The sequence below is a fragment of the Physeter macrocephalus genome, chromosome 19, assembly GCF_002837175.3.
Source record: "Physeter macrocephalus isolate SW-GA chromosome 19, ASM283717v5, whole genome shotgun sequence".
NCBI classification, from domain to species: domain Eukaryota; kingdom Metazoa; phylum Chordata; class Mammalia; order Artiodactyla; family Physeteridae; genus Physeter; species Physeter macrocephalus.
Genome location: NC_041232.1, coordinates 71,914,230 through 71,934,282, shown reverse-complemented (window position 1 = coordinate 71,934,282; position 20,053 = coordinate 71,914,230). Strand labels below are relative to the sequence as shown.

Sequence of the window (20,053 nt, the reverse complement as noted above, 5' to 3'; positions counted from 1 at the left end):
GAGGACAGTACATGGAGGGATAAGGGTCCAAAAAAGGGCATCTGTGCCTGACTCCATGTTCACTGAACCAAAATCAGGATTCTATACTGGAAACACACAGCATTCTTTGTTTTTTTTTTTTTAAACTTTAAAAAATTTTGAAACAACAAAAGTTGGTACAACACCTGTATATTCCGCACCTCATTGACCAATTGTTAATAGTTAATTCTGTATTCTTCCTATAGATTCTGTGTACATATTCCTATATAACCATAACAGCTATCGAAACCAACACATTTAACATTGCTATAGTATCACCTAATATCCAATCTATATTAAAATTTCTCCAATTATTCCCAAAACACCCTTTTTACTAGAGGAACTATAACTTATCATTCATTCCAGGATGCATAGCTCTGAATATTTACATATAGCTATGTCTAAGAGACTGCTACCCCAAACAAGGGGGGCTCTAAATTATGCCGGGACAACAGGTATAATCAGGACTGATTGCTTCCTTGTGAAGCGATGCATATTGCATCTTTTTGGCAAGAAGATTGTCAGTGACAGACTGTGTCACATCAGAAGACACATTTCTGTTTGAACCACTCCTGGCAATGACAGGTTTGAATATTGCTTAAGGTGAACATAACCAAGTTTCAAGTTTTGTCTATAAGCCCCGTCTTCCCCAGTGTAGAAACGTACTGGAGGCCCTTTCAGGTAAATTAATTGCATTCAGTGAATTCATATTTGTAAAATGTCTCATCTCCTTCCTCCTCTGCCCTCTTAGGGCCGGGGCTCTTTGCAGAGAGAGCCACTTCCACTGTGGTTTCCTGTCAGGCAGTTCACAGGCTTTTTTTCCCCCCCTGCAACTGGCCAGGCTGCACCCCGTGTAAGCAGGAAGCATGGAGAGTGTGGAGCGGCCCACAGTTCAGCTGTCAAGGGGCACCATGGAGTGGATTGTAGTCACTTCTCTATCGTTAACTATCATTATAGCTGAACCCTTTTTCCGGGTGGTGTAGCCTCACCGCAGGCTTTTCGCTAACACTTGGTTCCTATGAACACACTCAGGGTGCAGCCTGTGGTCCCCCAGGTGTCGGGTGGAAAATTGCCAGCAGGAAGGGAGAAGAGTGCAGAGCCCCCCCTTGGTTTTTCCAGAACCCAAGCCTGTCCGGCATGAAACTGTAACGAGCCCAGCCCTAGTGGGGGAGCAGGGAGACTTCGCCCGTGGACCACGCACCACCTGACCACGCCGGCCTCCTGTGATTCCACTGAGTCTGTCTCCTCGGCCCGGCTGCAATTCTGCTCCAGGAAGCAAGCACAGCCTCTGGGTCAGAAGTTGACACGACTGTATTAACTCCCTCAAGGAAAGCAGTAGGTCCTTCAAGGGCAGGTGCCCCCTCCTCAGGAGGAGCAGCCACTTTAGGAGAATCGGTCCCATCAAAAGACATCTTTTTATCAGAACTTTCCCGAGGTAGCTCCGCCTTGTCTATCTTTTATCTTCGGGATGCTGATAGGATCCTGGCCTCTTCTGCTGTGGCAGGAATGCTTTTTGAGGAGGGTGAGCAGCTCGCAGGGCTGCTTCTGTCCATCTCATGTCCGGCCTTTGGTTCTCGGTGGTAATCACTGGCGCCCAGCCTGCAAAACGTCTTGGTGAATCAGGCTGACGGCGGGGGCAGCAGGTTAGAAGGTAATGGAGGTATGGGTGTCTTCTTCTGAGGTCTTAGGCCGTCTCAACACTGTGGCATCTTTTGTGGACAGGAAGCCTTGTCATTTTTTTCACAGATCACTTCTTTGGGTCCCCTTTGCCGAGTTTGCCTGTGTATTTGGTTCACCAGAAGCCCCTGTTCCTCTGCGGCTTCTGCCGACATCGATTTGAATTTGCAGCTTGCGTGTTCTTCCTGTGACTCTGGAGTTCCACTCCTGTTCGTGTGCCCTCTCCGTTTTACCAACCTTGACTTCCTTTCTGAGCACCAGGGTTCTCCTTACTTCTGAAACGGCCCCTGTGGCCCAAGATCCACGCGGCTTCCTCAAAGGGCTCTGTGCTTGAAACCATGTTAGCAAAGGTGTAAGTGAGCGGTATTTGAGTGGACAGGGCACGGGGGGCGCGTGTGTCTCTGTGGGGGTGGAGATGATTCGGATGCCCACCCGTCAGCCTCTAGATGCTCCACCGAGCACGGAGGGCGAGCAGGGCCCACGGGGACGTGGCCACTTGGCAGATGGCTGTGAGGGGAGGGGCAGAACATAGCGGGGAGGGCCTCAGCACGGTCCGTGCAAGGAGGCAGCCAGTGAGGGGAAGGGGCTCCCAAGCGGCGAGCCAAGGGAGGGCCGCCAGCTGGTCCCCGCCGTGCCTCAGGCTCCTCTGCAGATCCAGGGCGCGGGGCTGGGTGGTTGGCCTGCCTGGGGTGGCGATGTGTTTATTTCCAGACCGCGAAGCTGGCCCTATGCTTCCCTTTTTCTGGGCGGGCGTGTCTAGAAGAGAAACCCCTCCGCATTCTGCAGCTTCCGGTTTTGAATTTGTGAATGACAGTAGAGTCAGTGTTCTTCATGCAAAGGATTCCCCTGGGCAGGGACCATGCGTAGTTAACACCCTGAATCACGGCCAGCTCCCTCTCTGGTTTTTAGGGCTACGGAACGAACAAGAGCCCAGGTCAACCCTGAACAGCCTTTTGCCCTGCGGCAGGGTCGGTGGCCAGCTGTCTTCAGGGCGTCCTCAGGAGGCAACCTGGACGCCCCAAGTCCTGCGGAAATGACCAAGTTGTCAGAGGGAGGCTGGGGACACCCCAGGCTGACTTCAGGGGTGCTGGGAAGGGCCCATTGCCCCAGGTGGGCCCACCAGCCCCCTGGCTAATACTTGACATTTCTTTAATAAAAGAAGACACAAACGCTTTCATCCTAGAAGTAGAAATAGTGCTTAAAATGACTTCTGCTGTGATTAGTAATCAGAGAACGTTGGTGTTTGAAGGGTCGGCCACTTGGTGTCTCAAAGGACATTGTCCCGGTCCAGATCTGCTCCTGAGAGAAGGGCTCTTTCCTCTTCTGACATGGGGCGGGAAAGGAGGCATCCTTCTCACATTTGCTCAAGGAAGTACTCGTAAATGGCAGAGGAGGATAAATATGTTCCCTTCAAAAGCTCTGGGGGCTTAGTCTGACGTAATCTGCCTGCAGAGTCGTTTCTTTGAAATGTTACCTTTTGTGTCTTTAAAATTCACTTGAATTTCGTATCCGCCTTCCCTCTTTGTCTGTTTAATATAGAAATGTTTTCCCAACAATCTTTGACTCAAGTTGACACCTGTGTGTAGCCTCCAGCTGAACTCCCGGGGGAAGGCAGGATGTGGGTGGAACAGCACAGGCCCGGATGCGCTCAGTGCTGTGGGGGAATCCTCTCTGCTCCATTCTCACCCCTGGGGAAGCAGGCGGCGCCCTGTGGTGTGAGTGCAGAGCCGGCCGGGGTGTCCAACTCAAGCCTCCCTTCAAAGTAAGAGGCCTTCACCCTCATCTCACTGGAAAAGGGGACCCACGTCCCCACAGAGAGAGACATGATGGTAGTGTCAGTGATAGTATTTTTGAAGGGAGAAAGGAGGCCACCGGCCCTGCTGCCCTCCTGACTTTTCCTAAGCTTGGATTTGGTTACTAAGTGTTGCAGAATTGTTCTATATCTTTACCTGTAGACATCCTGACTCAAGAGCTGGGCCACTGCTGAGGCCTTTTCATTATAGGGCTCTTTGTGTGGTTTTACTAAGAGAACTGACACCAGCCATTCCCCTCCCCAACCCAGGTGACCATCACCGGATGCAGGTGACTGTCACACCATTAATGTTTTTTTTTTGGGGGGGGGAACTTAGACCCTTCCAGAAGCCTACTTTCTGAGCCGTTAAATATATCGACAGTTGTTAGGGGCCTGCATTAGGGACTTATACCTATTTGTTTACCCATTTGACAAATAATCTGTATTAAAAATACTTTTTACATTAATGAACATCAAAAAATCAGCGTCTTACTTTTTCCTTGGGGTGGCTATCATATTAAGTCCTTGAAAATGACATCTATGTGATCAACACTTAACTAGGTGACCTCTTCTCTGACTGTCTACAGGTTTGTCAGATCAGATCCTCTATCAGTTTAATGGTTGTGACTGGGAGGGGTGCTACTGGCCTCTAGTGAGAAGCGGCCAGAGATGTTGCTAAACATCTTATAATGCACAGGACAGCCCCACAATGAGGAATTATCTGGCCCCAAAGTTCAATAATGCCGAAACTGAGAAACTTTGTCCTATATAAACATTCATTCATTTTTGCCAAACGCTGTGCGTTTACCATGAGCCAGGCTTTGTTCCATGCTAGGTGATGAGCACTTAAAAGAATACAAAGAAAATGCAACAGGTTCTTGCCCCTCACAGCCAGTGGGAGTGCAAGGCATGGAGGACAAAACCCAGTGTGGTGGCATGAAGTGCAAGGAGTTACGGGGACATGGAGGAGGTAGGGGGTCTGGAAAAGCTCCCAGGAGGAGGAGGGTGTTGAAGAATGAGTAGGAGTTTGCCAGATGGAGAGCAAGGGTGGAGAACTGACAGCAAAGGGAACAGCATGTTCAAAGAAAGAAATGAAGAGCTGTGAAAGAAGGTTTCCAAGGAGATGGAAAATGCTCAGTAAATCTAGAGTACTGGCAGGGTAGAAAAAAGGAGAGGCAGAGAAAGAGGCCAGAGGCAGGGTGGGGGCCAGAATGCAAAGAACTTTCAATGCTCAGCTAATGAGCATTGGAGCGAGAGGGAGACAGGGGCTAACCAGAAGCTTTCAGCAGGGGAGCCTTGAGCAACGGAGCAGACACGTTGTTGTTGTTGTTTTTAATAGAGTTTAATCTTTGGAATAGTTTTAGGTTCACAGCAAAATGGAATGGAGGGGACAGATTTCCCGTATCCGCTCGGGCTACACACATACACAGCCTCCCCCATTACCAACATCCCCCAGCAGAAGGGAACATCTGTTATAATTGAATCCACAGTGACACGTCATCGTCCCCCAAAGGCCACAGTGTACATTAGGGTTGTACATTCTGTGGGTTTGGACGAATGTCTAACGATACTATAGCGTATGATAACTATAACGTATCATACAGAGTAGTTTCCTTGCCCTAAAAATCCCCTGTGCGGATGTGGCTCTTAGAGCTATCTGCCCGTCAGCAATGGATGTCCAAGGACAAGGCCCAGAGGCTGGACGTGGTGAGACCAGTCTGAAAGTTGTTTCTGTCGCCCAAGAAAGAGGCAGTGACAGTGGAACGAAGCCATGGCCATGGGGAGTTTGAGAGGAAAGAATGGGCTTGCGTGACATTCGGTAGGTAGGTGTGTTTAACCAGACTTCATGGAAGGAGTAAAAAGGGAGAGAAGGTTGGCTCTGAACTTGGGAGACTGGGTAGACAATGCCGCCACTTGAAGACGGTAAAGGCAGGAAGGAGACTCATGCAGGTGTAAGGCGAGGCGAATAATTTCGCGTAGGCCGAGTCTGAGCTTTGTGGTCTCTGTGGGCCATCAGACTGCAGCGATTCGGTCATCTAAGCCTGGAGCGGAAAGAGAAGGGAAGCAGCGAGCTGGTTTGCTGGGCACCTGCATACAGACGATCACGGCAACTGTGCAAATGGTGGTCTTACCTGCGTAGAGTGCATAGAACAAGGGGAGGGAAGGACCGGGGATGGAAGCTCGAGAAACACGAACGTGCAGGGGTCGGAGTCAGTGCTGAGCGGGGGCCAGCAAATGCTCAGGGGCGACATCAGTAGAACAAGAGCCAGGAGGGGGCACTGTCCCCAGAGTCCAGGCAAGAGGCTGATTCTGGAGGGAAAAAGGGGTCAACACTGTCAGAAGCTTATTAGTTATCTATTTAATGACCTACCGTGTTGGACAGGGAACTCTAGTCAATACTCTATTATGGCCTATATGGGAAAAGAATCTAAAGAGAGTGGATATATGTATATGTATAATTGATTCACTTTGCTGTACGACAGAAACTAACGCAGCATTGTAAGCCAACTATATGCCAATAAAAATTAAGCAGACACTGTCAGATGCTGCAGAAGGATCCTGGGGAATAATTAGAGGCCATCAGAATGGATGACGCAGCAGGCGGGGACTTTGTAAGATGAGGGGTAATGGGTCAAAGAGGGAATTGGAATTGAGGCCATGGATACAAATGGAGGCGCCCCTTTCAAGAAGTGAAGGAAACAAGGAAAATCAGAGTGAAATCTAAGGGCAAAGTCCCCCCAAAGGAAGGGCGGTGCTGGTTGTTTTTAAGATGGGGAGACAAGAACACGTTTGTGACCTTGAGGCAGAGAGAAGAAACAAAAGAATTCACCAACAGAAGACAAAACTTGAGACCAGGGGTGGGCAAACCCTTTCTGCAAAGGGCCAGATAGTAACTATTTTAGGCTGTGTAGGTCCATAGGCAAAATCAACGCTATTATGTAGATGCCTATGTAACAATAAAGAAAACCAATATCTACAAATCTTTATTGATGAATTATACAGGTTTACTAATAGAAGAATGGAATTCTTTCTTTGTAAGTAGCATTTTGCTAACTTTTTAAAGTAACTTTGCTTACATTTGGGGTTCAGAGTTAGTGTTCCCTAAAAGCCAATCAATTGCAAATGTTCATCTGTAGAAACCATTCTTGCGGGCTGTATGAAAACAGGCATCCGACTGGATCTGGTCCCTAGGTAACAGGGTGCTGACCCTGATGTACACGTATTTTCCTGCGGTGAGTAGTGGGTGAGGTGGGTTCATGTATAGCCTTTCACAAGCTCTCATGCAATTTATTCCTCGGCTGGTGACAAAAGGGAATGGGCAGTTGTGACACCAGATCTGTTCAGTGCTGGACTAACTGCATCTGGGAAGGGGGAGGGGGAGGCAGAGCATCACCGGGTGGAACTCAGAAGCGTCGGGGAAGCTTCAGGCCAGGCCAGGTAGGGTGCAGAGAGGACCAGGAGGTGGGACTCAGACTGGCTTGTGTGGGTGTGGATGGAGGGAGACTGAGCTGTGGGTACCAAACACAGGGATGGAGTCGTTGGATGGCCTCTCCCTCTTGCCTCCCACTCTGCCAGCTTATTCCTCCTTAGCCTTCACAACTCAGGCCACACACACCTGGCTGCTGACTGTCTTTATTAGCTGGGAGTTGGGGGTTAGGTGTCCCTCCTCTGGGCACCTCACCAACGACTGCCCTTGGAAATCAGGGACTGTGTGTCTCGTCTCCCCTCCCCTGAATCTTTGAGATCCTGGCACAAGCTATTCAGCAGATTTTTGTTGAAGGGAAAGAATGCAAAGGTGGAGTTGCCAATCAACTCTACAGATGTTGGGTAGAGGTAAATGACTAGTTCAGTTTTGGCCATGTTAAAATTTTTTTTAAATTTATTTTTTGGCTGTGTTGGGCCTTCGTTGCTGCACGCGGGCTTTCTCTAGTTGCAGCGAGCGGGGGCTACTCTTCGTTGCGGTGCGTGGGCTTCTCATTGAGGTGGCTTCTCGTGTTGCGGAGCACAGGCTCTAGTCGCGTGGGCTTCAGTAGTTGCGGCACGTGGGCTCAGTAGTTGTAGCTTGCAGGCTTAGTTGCTCCGTGGCGTGTGGGATCTTCCCAGACCAGGTCTTGAACCCGTGTCCCCTGCATTGGCAGGCGGATCCTTAACCACTGCGCCACCAGGGAAGACCTGGCATGTTAAATTTGAGACACCTTTTAGACATCAAGTGTAGCTGGAGAGTAGGCTGCTGGAGATGTGAGTTGGGAGTTCAGGGGAGAGGTTTGGGCTGGAGATATAAATGTGGAAACTGCCGACATATGAACTGTATTTAAAACAAGGAGGGTCACTAGGGAATGTGTGCAGAGTGAGAAGAGCTATCCCAGGGCGTGCCAGGGTGTAAAGGTTGGGGAGAAATGAGGAACCAGGAAAGGAGACAGGAAGTAGCCAGTGAAGCAGAAAGAAAACCAAGAAGAAGTGAGTTTCTGGAAGCCATGGAAAAGTGTCTTAAAAAGAAGTGAGCGATCCATGGTCCAGTGCCTTTGAGGGCAAGTAAGATGAGGGCTGAGAAGGGACAATTAGACTCAGCAATATGGTGCTTGTGGTGCCCTTGGCCGAGGCTTCTTTAAGCAGGAAAGTCACTTTGAGCGGATTCAAGACTGAATGGGAGGGAAGGGATTGGAGATGGTGAGTCTCCAGCTGATGTGGGTTTTGATGTAGACGGTGAGTCAGTAGTGGGGGTGGGCTCTGAGGTCTACAGGCTGAGTAGAGTTATTACTCTGTTGCCGTTGGGAATGAGTCTGTAGGGGGAAACCCTGGTGGGAGAGAGAGTGGGGAACCATCACTGGAACAATATCCTTGAGCATCGGGGAGGGGTTGGGATCCAGGGTACCAGTGGAGAGATGGTTCAGGTAGCAGCAAGGAGGGCTCCTCCGTAGTAGATGGTGGGCAGGCAGAGGACATGGACACTGACCTTGGGAGGCAGGAACACGTGGTGGGTGTAGCTGTGGGAATTTCTTATTGTTTCAGTTTTCACAGTCAAGCAGGAAGCAAGGTCCTGGGCTGAGAGCGAGGCTGGGGAGGAGGCGTGGGCGGTCTGAGGAGAGAGGGGCAGGTTCGGGATAATCATCTAGGACGGTGTGACGGTGAATGGGTCAGTGCGGGATCTGATCACCTCTCCACTTGCAGCTGCCGTCGTTCTCCCGTGGCCGCCTCCCTGTGTCTCGCGTCTGCCCTTGCACGCTCCATACCACGCAGGGTGGCAGAGTGTTCTCTGTCACACACAAGTTTGATCACGTCACTCGTGTATCCAAAACCCTCCAGTGGCTTCTCTTCCTGCTCAGTACAAAGGGCAAAGTCTCTCAAGTGGCCCAGACTCCCCAGGGTCCAGCTCCCCATTTCCTCCCATCCTCACGCAAACCACCACGCACCCCTTGCCCGATGCTCTCCAGCCACGTCGGCCCCTCGCTGCTGAACACGCCCCGGATGCTCCTGCCCAGGGCCTCTTCCCTTTGCTCTTCCTTCTACTTGGAACGTTCCTTCCATAGACGTCCTCATGGCTCTCTCCATGCCCACCTCCTACGGGTCTCTGCTCAAATGTCCTTTACGATCAAGGCCTTCTCTGACCTCCCTAAATAAAATTCAACCCCTCCTCCACACCCTGTGCTACCTCTCTCCTCTCCACTGCTTTAGTTTTTTTCATATAGCATAGAGCACTAGACGCTTGTTTATTGTCAGTCTCCTTCATTTAAATGTAAGATCCTTGAGAGCAGAGCCTCTTTTCTTTACTGCTGTTTTCTGGAACAGTGTCTAGAAGAGTATCTGACACATAGAAGCCACTGAATGAATATTTGCTGACTGAAAGGAAGGATGGATAGAAGGGTGGATAGATGCTGGATGGATGGATATATTAGTCACCTGACCAATGGGTCATTGAGGTATGCCTATAATGAAGACATTCATGGCGACATGAGCAATTAAACTCCATCCCAAGGAGGAGTTTCTCACCAACTCTAGGAACAAATAAAAGGAACACATCCTTTTATCCACTGAACAATCATTGGGGGAATTTTTAGTCTACAGCTGATGGAACCCAAGGGTTTATCCTGCAACTCCCTACTCCTCCAGGTCAGGATAGAATAACCTCGCCATCTTTATTCCCATCTGAGAACACGATGCGTGCCCATGTTCTCTTCCCTTCCAGGATCATTCCTATTTTTCTTATCCATCGACCTGAGAACAATATCCCATACGCAACAGTGGAGGAAGAGCTGATTGGAGAATTTGTGAAGTATTCCATCAGGGATGGGAAGGAGATAAACTTCTTGAGAAGAGAATCGGAGGCTGGTCAGAAATGTTGCACCTTCCAGCACTGGGTCTACCAGAAGACAAGTGGCTGCCTCCTGGTCACAGACATGCAGGGTGAGGAGAGCGGCTTGGCCTGGGCTCCAGGGATGCTGTGGGCCTGGGATGTTCCTGGGGCGGGGGGCAGGTGGAAGGGGAGGTCTGCTGGGTACAGACTGTAAGCACCTTCACCAGCAGAAAGTATTACTAATGTCTCATCAGAAACAAAGCAACAAAGGAGCCCGAAATGACCAACTCAATGGAGTAACAAAGTACATTTTAATAATTCATTCCAGTAACACCTTCCCATTACAACAGGTAACCAAAAACTGGCGCTCTATATCCTCAATAGGCACAAATTCAGAAGTACACATGAAAATCCAGATGTACCAAAAGATAAATTAAAATGTAAGAATTCATTCTTTTTTTTTTTTAATGTTGGGGGTAGGAGTTTATTAATTAATTTATTTATTTATTTTTGCTGTGTTGGGTCTTCGTTTCTGGGCGAGGGCTTTCTCCAGTTGCGGCGAGCGGGGGGGCCACTCTTCATCGCGGTGCACGGGCCTCTCACTGTCGCGGCCTCTCTTGTTGCGGAGCACAGGCTCCAGACGCGCAGGGTCAGTAGTTGTGGGTCACGGGCCTAGTTGCTCCGCGGCATGCGAGATCTTCCCAGACCAGGGCTCGAACCTGTGTCCCCTGCATTAGCAGGCAAATTCTCAACCACTGCGCCACCAGGGAAGCCCCAAGAATTCATTCTTAATAGATGAAAGGATCTTTCACTGTTGCTTTAGATTTAAATCTCTGCTGGTGAATTTACAGCATGTTTTCAGTTTATACCCACATTTTGGGGAATACATTTGTTGTATGAAGTAGGGATGTCATAATTAGGTTTCCCACAGAGACAGCCCTGAGACAAGTTGCAGAGTTTGGGGCTTCCCCAAGACCACCCTCAAGTTCATTAATTTCCTAGGAGGACTCATGGAACTCAGGAAAGCTATTATGTTCGTGGTTACAGTTTATTATAGTGAAAAGATACAGACTCAAATCAACCAAGGGAAGAGACACACGGCAAAGAGTCCAGGAGAGACCAGGTGGGAATTTCCATTTGTCCCCTCCTGGTGAAGCCATGGGAACAGTGCTTCTCCCCTCAATGATGTGGGAGCACTGCCAACCAGGAGAGCTCCCCTGAGCCTTGGTGTTCAGAGATTTTATTAGGGAGCCATCACTGCCTGCTCGTGAGACTGACCTCTGCCTCTAGCCTCTTTGGACACTCTTATCAGAGCTTAGCAGTTACCTCCAAAAAGTTGGGCAAAAACGAATCCTTTATTTAGGCAAGGTTAATCCTTTATTGCACGCAAATATTCAAGTGCAAATATTTGGGAGGGGATCCCAGGAAACACTGGTAGGAGACTGAGGGAGTGTGGCAAGGAAGGGAAAGAAAGTCGATAGGGTACCTTATACCCGGTTACCACTGTGTATTACTGAAGCTCATGCCTGCTGGGGAAACTGGGGGAGGCTGGGTAGAACACACTTCTCAGAATTAGCACACCCAAGGAGTGAGGGAGCAGGGGTTATTTGCACTCCAACTCCCTTTAGTTACCAGCAGCAGGCTGTTCCAGATGGGGGTGCTAACTCGCCTGCGTTTGCCACCTGCACATGGGCAAGCCATGCTGAGCAAAGCGGGTGCCTGTGATCAGAGCGTGTTCTCAGGCCAAGAGATGCTCGTGGTGGTACCTGGACGTAGAGCTGTGTGCATGGAAGGGGTGAGGGTGAGGGTGATGGGCTGGGTCCCAACAGCTTCTGCCACAGGGGATTTCCTGTTCCTTTTCCTTTCCAAATAATAATGCTTTAAGAAAAAAATCTGAACTATAACCGAGTACCTACTAATGTCAGACATTGTCACGTATAAGAATCCCAAGCTGTATACAGCATGGTGGTGAAGAGCAAGAATGCCTGTGGGTTCTATTTCCTGCACCTCCACTTTCTAGCTGTTAGCCTTGGGCAAACCACTTACCTCTCTGTGCCTCAGTAATTTCCACGTGGGGTGATGGGAGGATGAAATGAGATAACAAGACATTTAGTGCAGCATGGACATATAGTAAGAGTTCCCTATTTTTAAAAACTTTTGAAATAACCATAGGCATGAGAGATTGCAAAAACGTACAGAGGGGTCCCCATGTACCCTTCACCCAGCTTTGCCTAATGATAACACCTTACATACCTACAGTACACTACCAAAACCAGGAGACTCGCATCGACACGATGTAATTAACAAGACTGCAGACCTTACATGGATTTCACCAGTTTTTGTCTGCACCCATTTTCCCCTATTTTTTGTTTAATCTTCGTAATAACCCTGCCAAAGACATGTTATGATCCCCATTTTACAGATGAGAAAACAGAGGCTGGGAGATAATGATCTAATCCCCGGCTCACTCAGCTAAGAAGAAGAGGGGTCCAAGACTCCAACACTGCTTCTGACTCTGAACCCCAAACTCTTTCCACTAAAACCCAAATTTGCAAATTTGCAAGATTTCCAAGTATCCCGTCAAAGGCTCCTGTGAGGGACTCCTCTGAGGTCAGCTGGGAAGTGCAATGTAACAGACTTGCAGGGGAGCCTGATCTGCAAGTTGAAGCCAGCCATATGCACTCACTTTTGAAGAGACTTTGCTGCCACACACAGACAACACGGTCTTAAACAGACAGCTATTTTAATTAAACTGTCTGTGCAACTGTTGAGACTTCCCCAGCTTTCCTCCTTCAGAGTTAATTTTGCATTAAATACAGTTCATCTACTGAAAAGCAACACCCCGGAGCTTCATGCACGGTTAATTTTGCTTCCAGGCACTAGTAAACAGCTGTAGTGGAACGTTATATCTCCCCGTAAATGACGTGTGTGGTTGAAAGTGTTGGCATGGTATTTCATAAGGGTGTTTATTCACTCTCTGCTGCTGCTGGGAAGAATCTTACTATTATCATCATCACTGTGGCACCAGATAACACATCCATTCTCTAAGCGATCCCCACATTTATAATTTTACTAGGACACTGGAATTAGGATTTAAAAAATCCCAAACAAACCCAAGCTCAAGCCTCACTTTCTCAGACTCTTCAGTTATTCTCTCCCTGGTTGCCTTGGCTTGTTGATAGGATTGTGGCGAGTCCTTCAGGTCAGCGGGGTGAAAGGTGAGCCTGTGATTTGGCCCTAAGGTCTGCACACACCGGAGACCACTGGGCTTCCTAAGAAGCTGACACCCAAGTAACCCAAGAGCTCAAGTTCTGGAGAACAAACTGTAATACTGCCTTCTTCCTGCCTTCCATCAGAAACAACCTGTAGATGACTATTATCCCCAACTTGGTTTAATAGCTGCACACTATAATCTAAATTGTTATCCTATAGAGACCCTTAGTAACCTTTCTTGAATTGCTGGCAAACTATAAAACCAAGAGAGAAGTTTCCTTTTGAAAATCAAATTCTACTTTTCCAAACATCAGTGACAGCTGGTAATTGTGAGAATTGAGGAAAAGCAATTCCCAAGCTCAAGGACCTTTTGCCAAAGGACTCTTTAAAATTGGATTTCTATGCGGCTTAGAGCTGTACTTTTTAAGTACAACTTTTCCACGAAACAAGATGTCCAAAGAGGGCTTTTGCAGTTTGGAGTCGGTTTTTTTTTTTTTTAAAGCCCAGTTCCTATCATAAAAACTATGTGAAGCATTTCTACATGTGTTTTAGTTGTTAGCAGCTTGGAAAGAATGAGATGAATTAGTTGCCAACTGTGAAAGAGGCTTTTAAAATGCTTACTGGCTCCCCCAAAGTGCTGTGTCTAATTTAGCTCCCAGGTGCCCTGCAGAAAAGCAGGGCTCTTTGTTTCTGTCTGAACAGCAGCATGACATGTATTTTTGCCTCACTCCAGGCAGACATTGCTGAATCAGAAAGTTAACACTTTAGCTGTCCTTGTTTTAAATTTAATTTTATTTATTTATGGCTGCATTGGATCTTTGTTGCCGCACGCGGGCTATCTGTAGTTTCGGGGAGTGGGGCTACTCTTTGAGGAGCACGGGCTTCTCATTGCGGTGGCTTCTCTAGTTGTGGAGCACGGGCTCTAGGTGCGCAGGCTCAGTAGTTGTGGCTTGCAGCCTCAGTAGTTGTGGCACATGGGCTCAGCTGCTCCTTGGCATGTGGGATCTTCCCGGACCCGGGCACTAACCTGTGTCTCCTGCATCGGCAGGCAGACTCTCAACCACTGCGCCACCAGGGAAGCCCCGGCAGGTGGATTCTTAACCACTGCGCCACCAGGGAAGTCCCTAGCTGTCCTTTTCTGAGCCTCAGAAAACAGTGCTCATATGAGGGAGACCCATGGAACTAGGTTGCCATCAGCCCTGACCCCCAGGGTTGGCTTTTGTCAGGGATTCTGGTTCCTTCGTCCACAGCCCAGACTGGCTTCTGGGCCACCAGGCCCTTCAGTGAGCAAGTCGCCGGCCGGCCTTGGGGAATATAGTGACCACAGCCTGGCCCGGGTGGGACAAGAGTCGGGGGCCAGAGAAGAGGAGGCTAGGCTCAGGTGGCATAGCACCATGGACCCCATGCCCTGACGTAAAAGGCTGGTCACTAGATGGCACGGGTGAGATTAAGGCAGCGGTCCATGGAGTCGGAGCCAGTGCCTACAGCCACGACCCTAGAGAGGCAGGAGCAGAAATGGTAGCTGGTCTGGCAAGGAGATTCTGGAAAGGCCGGAGGCTGTCCACGCTCTGGGCATCAGAGAGGATTGCCTTCTTCCAGACCTCGGTGAGAGAGGATGGCGCTTTTCGGTTGCAGAAGGTGACAGCAACCTTGCCCTTCCCCACCTTGCAAGACAGTAGGACTTTCATTCTCTCTGAATCCCTGGTTCCTTAGCCATTCTCCCATGTGCTCCTGCTGGGAGGGGAGAAGCAAAAAGACTCCTGAGTGCTTGGGATTCTACCAGGGATGCCTGTGGCTTTTTTAGGGACCAGCGTGGGAAGCTCAGGCAGCTGTTTTGTTGATTGGGTATCCTGTCCCCCATCCCGCAACTTCCAATGGCTTAATGGAGAGAGGTTGGGATAAGCCTCAAAAGGGTAGACCGCGCGTGACATCTCCAGGCCAGTGGTTAAAAGTCTACACATAACTCAGTCGTGCTTCCCTGGGTCTAAAGCCGACCCAGAAAACCTTCAATCCTGAATCGGAATGCCATCTTTCTGGAGATGGGAAATTGTGTGTCTGGAGTCTGGCCTTGAACTGAACAAAGGCCACCTTGAACTCTCTCACTGTTGTACAAGGGCTTCCGCTTTTGATGAAGAACACGGAACAGGCCTAAGCCCCAATCAGAGCGTTTCTGGGGAGAGAACTCCTGGGACACGTGACAGGCCTCCCTCCAGCAGAGGCAGTGGACCAGGCAGGCAGAGGACAGCATTTTCGTTCCCGGAGCTGTAAAGGGCATGTGTTGTGAGGCAGCAGGCCCCGCCCCTTGCTCCCCTGACCGGCTGCCTCAGAAGCCTGCCTTGCCCATTATGGTCCCGTAAAGCAGGATGCACGTCTGAAAGGCTGTCAGCTTCTGCTGATGGAAACAAGGAGAAAGTATGTGTTTATGCACGAAGGGAAATGATGATGGGGCTGACGCTACCCCTCCCTGTGAATGGATGGTCCCTCTTTTCTGAGGAGACCCGTGTAACACAAATCCCGTCTTTGCTCTCTCTTCCCATAGGTGTAGGAATGAAGTTGACTGACGTTGGCATAGCAACATTGGCTAAAGGGTGAGTAGAAGAAAAAAATCAAGTGCATATCACTCATCTCTGGGTTTCCAAACACCTACCGGGCAGATGCTGTTAGGCTGATGCGGGCAGAGGAGATTTCTTGTCCTAACTGCGAAAGACAGATGTTCTTGGGATGAATTCAGTTCACGTCTCTCACTTACCTAAAATATTTATGGACTTTGTTCTCCCAGGGAAACACATTTGTTGCCTAACTTGGAAACAAATAAGAACTCTGAACACATTTCAAGGTTGATTACTAATAGGAGGGCCATGGTTGGGGGGAAAAATGCTAGCATTTATTGGGACTCCTTTTAACTAGGAATATTCTGTTTTTCTACATTTACTATCTTCACTATTAGAAGCTTCTTTAGAAATTCTGTTTTTGCAATTGAGTGAACTCAATTTGCATATTTCTAATGTATTTTCCCCATACTTTTCACTAAAAAGTATTTTAGGCGGCTCCCAGACTCCCATGTTGATGATTGATGACAGGGGCAAATGGCTGTGGAAGGGCTGTGATTAGTGACTATGGTTGATGTCAGTGGTATTGATCTCCTAAGTTAGCGTAGGGAGTTGCTTTGCTCACTGTGGGGTGTGCCCAGACAGCACTAAAATAACATTTTACTGGGGTATCTCTTGAACAAACTGTCTCTTCTCACTGCTTTGCTTGACCACTAAGGAGGAGAGAGCAGGCTGTTTGAGGTTCTTTGTGAAAATAAAGCTCCAGGTTGGAGCTACCATGTTTCTCCCACCGCTCTTCCCGTGTACTAGGACCATTTGTAAGGAGGAAGAAATGGGGGGGGGGGTGGCAAGCAAGTGACTTTTAGAAGGGATGGCGTGTGTTTTAAAATGGAGGTTTTAGTACGGAGTTTTCGCAAACTAAAAATAGAACTACCATATTTCCCAGAAATTCCACTGCTGGGTATATACCCCAAAAAATTAAAACCGCGTATTCAAAAAGATACATGCACCCCAATGTTCATAGCAGCATTATTTACAGTTGCCAAGATATGGAAGCAACCTAAGTGTCCATCAACAGATGACTGGATAAAGAAGATGTGGTATATATATATATATATATACAATGGAATACTACTCAGCCATAAAGAAAAGGATTGACATTTTGCCATTTGCAGCAACATGGATGGACTTGGCATTGCTAAGTGAAATAAGTCAGAAAGACGTTGTGTATCACTTATATGTGGAATCCAAAAGATACAACAAACTAGTGAATATAACAAAAAAGAAGCAGACTCACAGATATAGAGAACAAACTAGTGGTTACCAGTGGGGGGAGAGAAGGGGGAGGGGGGCAAGATAGGGGTAGGGGATTAAGAGCTACAATCTATTAGGTATAAAATAAGCTACAAGGATATATTGCACAACATGGGGAATATAGCCAATATTTTATAATAACTATAAATGGAGTATAATCTTTAAAAAGTGTGAATCACTATATTGTACACCTGTAACATATAATATTGTACATCAACTATACTTCAATTAAAGTAGGCTTTCTTATGGTTCAGATATGATGAAGTTGACAGATCAGGAGACAATTGCCACTGAAAAGAGTTTGTTATGCACAGTTCCCAAGAGGAGGGGGCTTGCCAGGCCATGGGGGGGGCCACATGGGGAAGCACCAGGGTCAGTCAGGAGGCGGAAAGGAGTGAGGGGGAAAACATGGGTGAGAGCTTTTACTGTGGTTTTTGAGGGAAGGAATAGGTGGGGCTGGGTAAGCAAGCTTGGAATTGACTAGTTTGAAAAGTTCCAGCAGGCTCTGGGGTGTCCGGCTGTCTGGGGTCATCTGGTACCTGCCCTGGGGTGATTAGGGCAGATGCATAGTGGCCCAGAGTGTGAGACCCCCATAGAGGAGATGGTGGGAGTGGGCTGCAGATTGGTTAGTTGGCATATGAAAGGCATTCTAGAAGGCCAGTCATTTACTACCTCTAGGAATTGGCTATAACCCTGGGAAGGGGAGTCTCTCCAGGGCCAGCAAAGCCCCAGATGTCAAAGTGTCAGAAACACGGACAATAAAATAGCATGATTAATATAGCTCACTCTCCTGCAGCGGGGAACAACTTATTTCCTTGAGCTTTCTAGTTATTTCAGACCATCGGCATCAGCAGTGCTTTAGCAAGTACACTAATTTTCAGTTCGTATTTGGAGGATGGAGAAAAGTAGAGGGATGTGGAAAATGTGCAAAGGGGACCACTCTCTTTTAACCTCCAGATCAGTAAGTCTGACTCATGAAGTTCTCACCAACTACGCAAAAGCTTCTGATTTGGCTTTAGAACTAAGATGCAGTTGGCATATTTTCCTTCTCAGAATCTGCTCAGTTCCAACACAAAATTGTATTTTTCTATCTCCACACTCCATCCCCCTTGCTGACCGGAGCCCTGTCATATGGGTCATGGCCTTGGGCTTGTGAAGAGAGCACATCGGGGGGGAGTACGATGCAGTGAGGAGAACAGGGCTTTTAGAAAAAGACTTGGGTTCCATTCTTGGTCCTGCCACTTACTTCTGATTCTTCTAGTGGTAGCCTTTCTTCTTGGTGTCATAGGAATTTGGCCCATGTGATGAAAAGGGTGACAGTGCAGCCTGATTTGCCCAGGACAGTACTATTTCATGCCTGCCATCCTAGCCTCCTGTCTAGTTACTCATTTGTCCTGGATAAGTTTCCCCATTGAGAAAATATATGGTACCCCTATTTATGAAGGGCTTTTCCTGGACCCCAGAAAAGATTCCCAAGTTAAAGCTTTCCTTTACAGGCTCCGTATTTGCAGAACATTAAAAATTCAGGCCTCATCCAGACCTGGTTTGAATGCTGGGTTCTTATCTTACCAGCTCTGTGGACATGAGACCTGACATTCTCAAAGCCACTAATCTACAGAATGGGGACATGGGGTTGTCTTGAAGATTCCCCCAGTTCATCTGCATCCAGTCCCTGAAGCTCAGTACATGCTTCATAAATACCTTCCCCCCAACCCATGCCCCAGCCTGACCCCAGGGTAGGCAAATTCCACACCATTATTTGGAACAACTGTCTACCAAAACAAAGCAGAAACCTGCCCAAGAAGTTTCAAAAACTAAGACACGCATAAGAGTGATGATTTAAGGTATTCTTTTTTTTTTTTTTTTTTTTGTGGTACGCGGGCCTCTCACTGCTGTGGCCCCTCCCGTTGCGGAGCACAGGCTCCGGACGCACAGGCTCAGCGGCCATGGCTCACGGGCCCAGCCACTCCGCGGCATGTGGGATCTTCCCGGACCGGGGGATGAACCCGTGTCCCCTGCATCGGCAGGCGGACTCTCAACCACTGCGCCACCAGGGAAGCCCTAAGATATCTTTTAAAAGCATCTTAACGGCTTCCAGGAACCCAGACCATATTTTTTTCCCTCCTAATTTAAAAAAGAAATCCTATCCCTTTGGTTTTGTTCTCAGCTTTAATGTGACTTATCTGGCCTGAGACAGCTGCCCAGCACCCATTAGAGCTGGTAGCTGGAGCCCAGTGCAAAATGTTGTCTGTTAAGTGTTACTTACTGCCTCCCTCCCAAGGAGGGGGTGGGAGAGAAGGAAATTCTGAAGTGTCTGAGAAAGATTAGACATTAGGAGTATTAGATCATCTTGTCCATTGTGTTTTTAAAAAACTTTTATTTGAAGTCACGTTTTTTTTTTTTTCTCCAAAGAAATGTTCCTTAGAAGCACAGTTTTTGAAAAACTGATAAAAGGGGAAGCTTCTCTGACCAGAGGACAAGGGGCGGGGTCTGGGAGACGTCTTCGGAGGCCCCCGGGGGCTGGGTCCACCCCACCTCCTCACTTGCCAAGTGAGGAAGAGCAGGTGCAGGGGAAGGGGGCCGCCTGCTTATAGGCACAGCCCTATGTGGAGTGAGGGGCCCCGAGGGGCAGGAGGCGAGGTTCTACTGAAGAAACTCTAGTGAAAGGCAAAGCTGCAGAATGGAGACCAGGCAATGGGAGAGACTTGCAAAGGGCTCAAGTGCAAAGGCAGCTTACAGACGGGCAAAGAAGTCCAGGTGGGAAGCAATCTCGAGCCGGGGAAGGAAAGACTGGGGAGGCTGGCAGATGCCAGAGGGTTTCCAGAGAGCAGCAGAGGAGATTGGTGGTTGAGCACGGAGCACCTTCTCTTAATTCTTAGCAAGCTGCCTGCGCAGGCGTCCTTCATCCGTGCTGGAGAGGGAGAGTGGCCCGCTCTCCGGAAGCCTAGGGAACGGGGGCCCCCGTCCTAAGAAGCAGTTCTCCGTGTGGGCAGCATTACACATGTTCTTTTAATCGCATTGAAAAGAACACCAGGTAGGGACAGGAGAGACAGTGAGGAGGCAGATATGACTTACTTTAATAATTATTAACAATGATGATAATAAATTTAAACCAGAAAGAAGAAAATCTCCCAAATTTAGGGTCCACCCTTTTTTGGCTGGCAGTGGTCAGGATCTCCTGCAGGAAGAGGAGCCACT

General features: G+C 48.5%; 1 protein-coding gene and 1 pseudogene across 1 annotated transcript in view; one reads left to right on the top strand and one right to left on the bottom strand.

Annotated features, from left to right (window-relative positions):
- ALPK2 (alpha kinase 2) overlaps positions 1-20,053 on the top strand; it is an 85,189-nt gene that overhangs the window by 53,316 nt on the left and 11,820 nt on the right. Inside the window, exons 8-10 of the mRNA XM_055080392.1 lie at positions 9,672-9,889; positions 10,130-10,219; positions 15,532-15,580. Coding sequence (XP_054936367.1) covers positions 9,672-9,889; positions 10,130-10,219; positions 15,532-15,580 — 357 coding nt within the window. The remainder of the gene's footprint in view (positions 1-9,671; positions 9,890-10,129; positions 10,220-15,531; positions 15,581-20,053) is intronic.
- Positions 451-1,850, bottom strand: LOC112067135 (developmental pluripotency-associated protein 4-like; annotated as a pseudogene).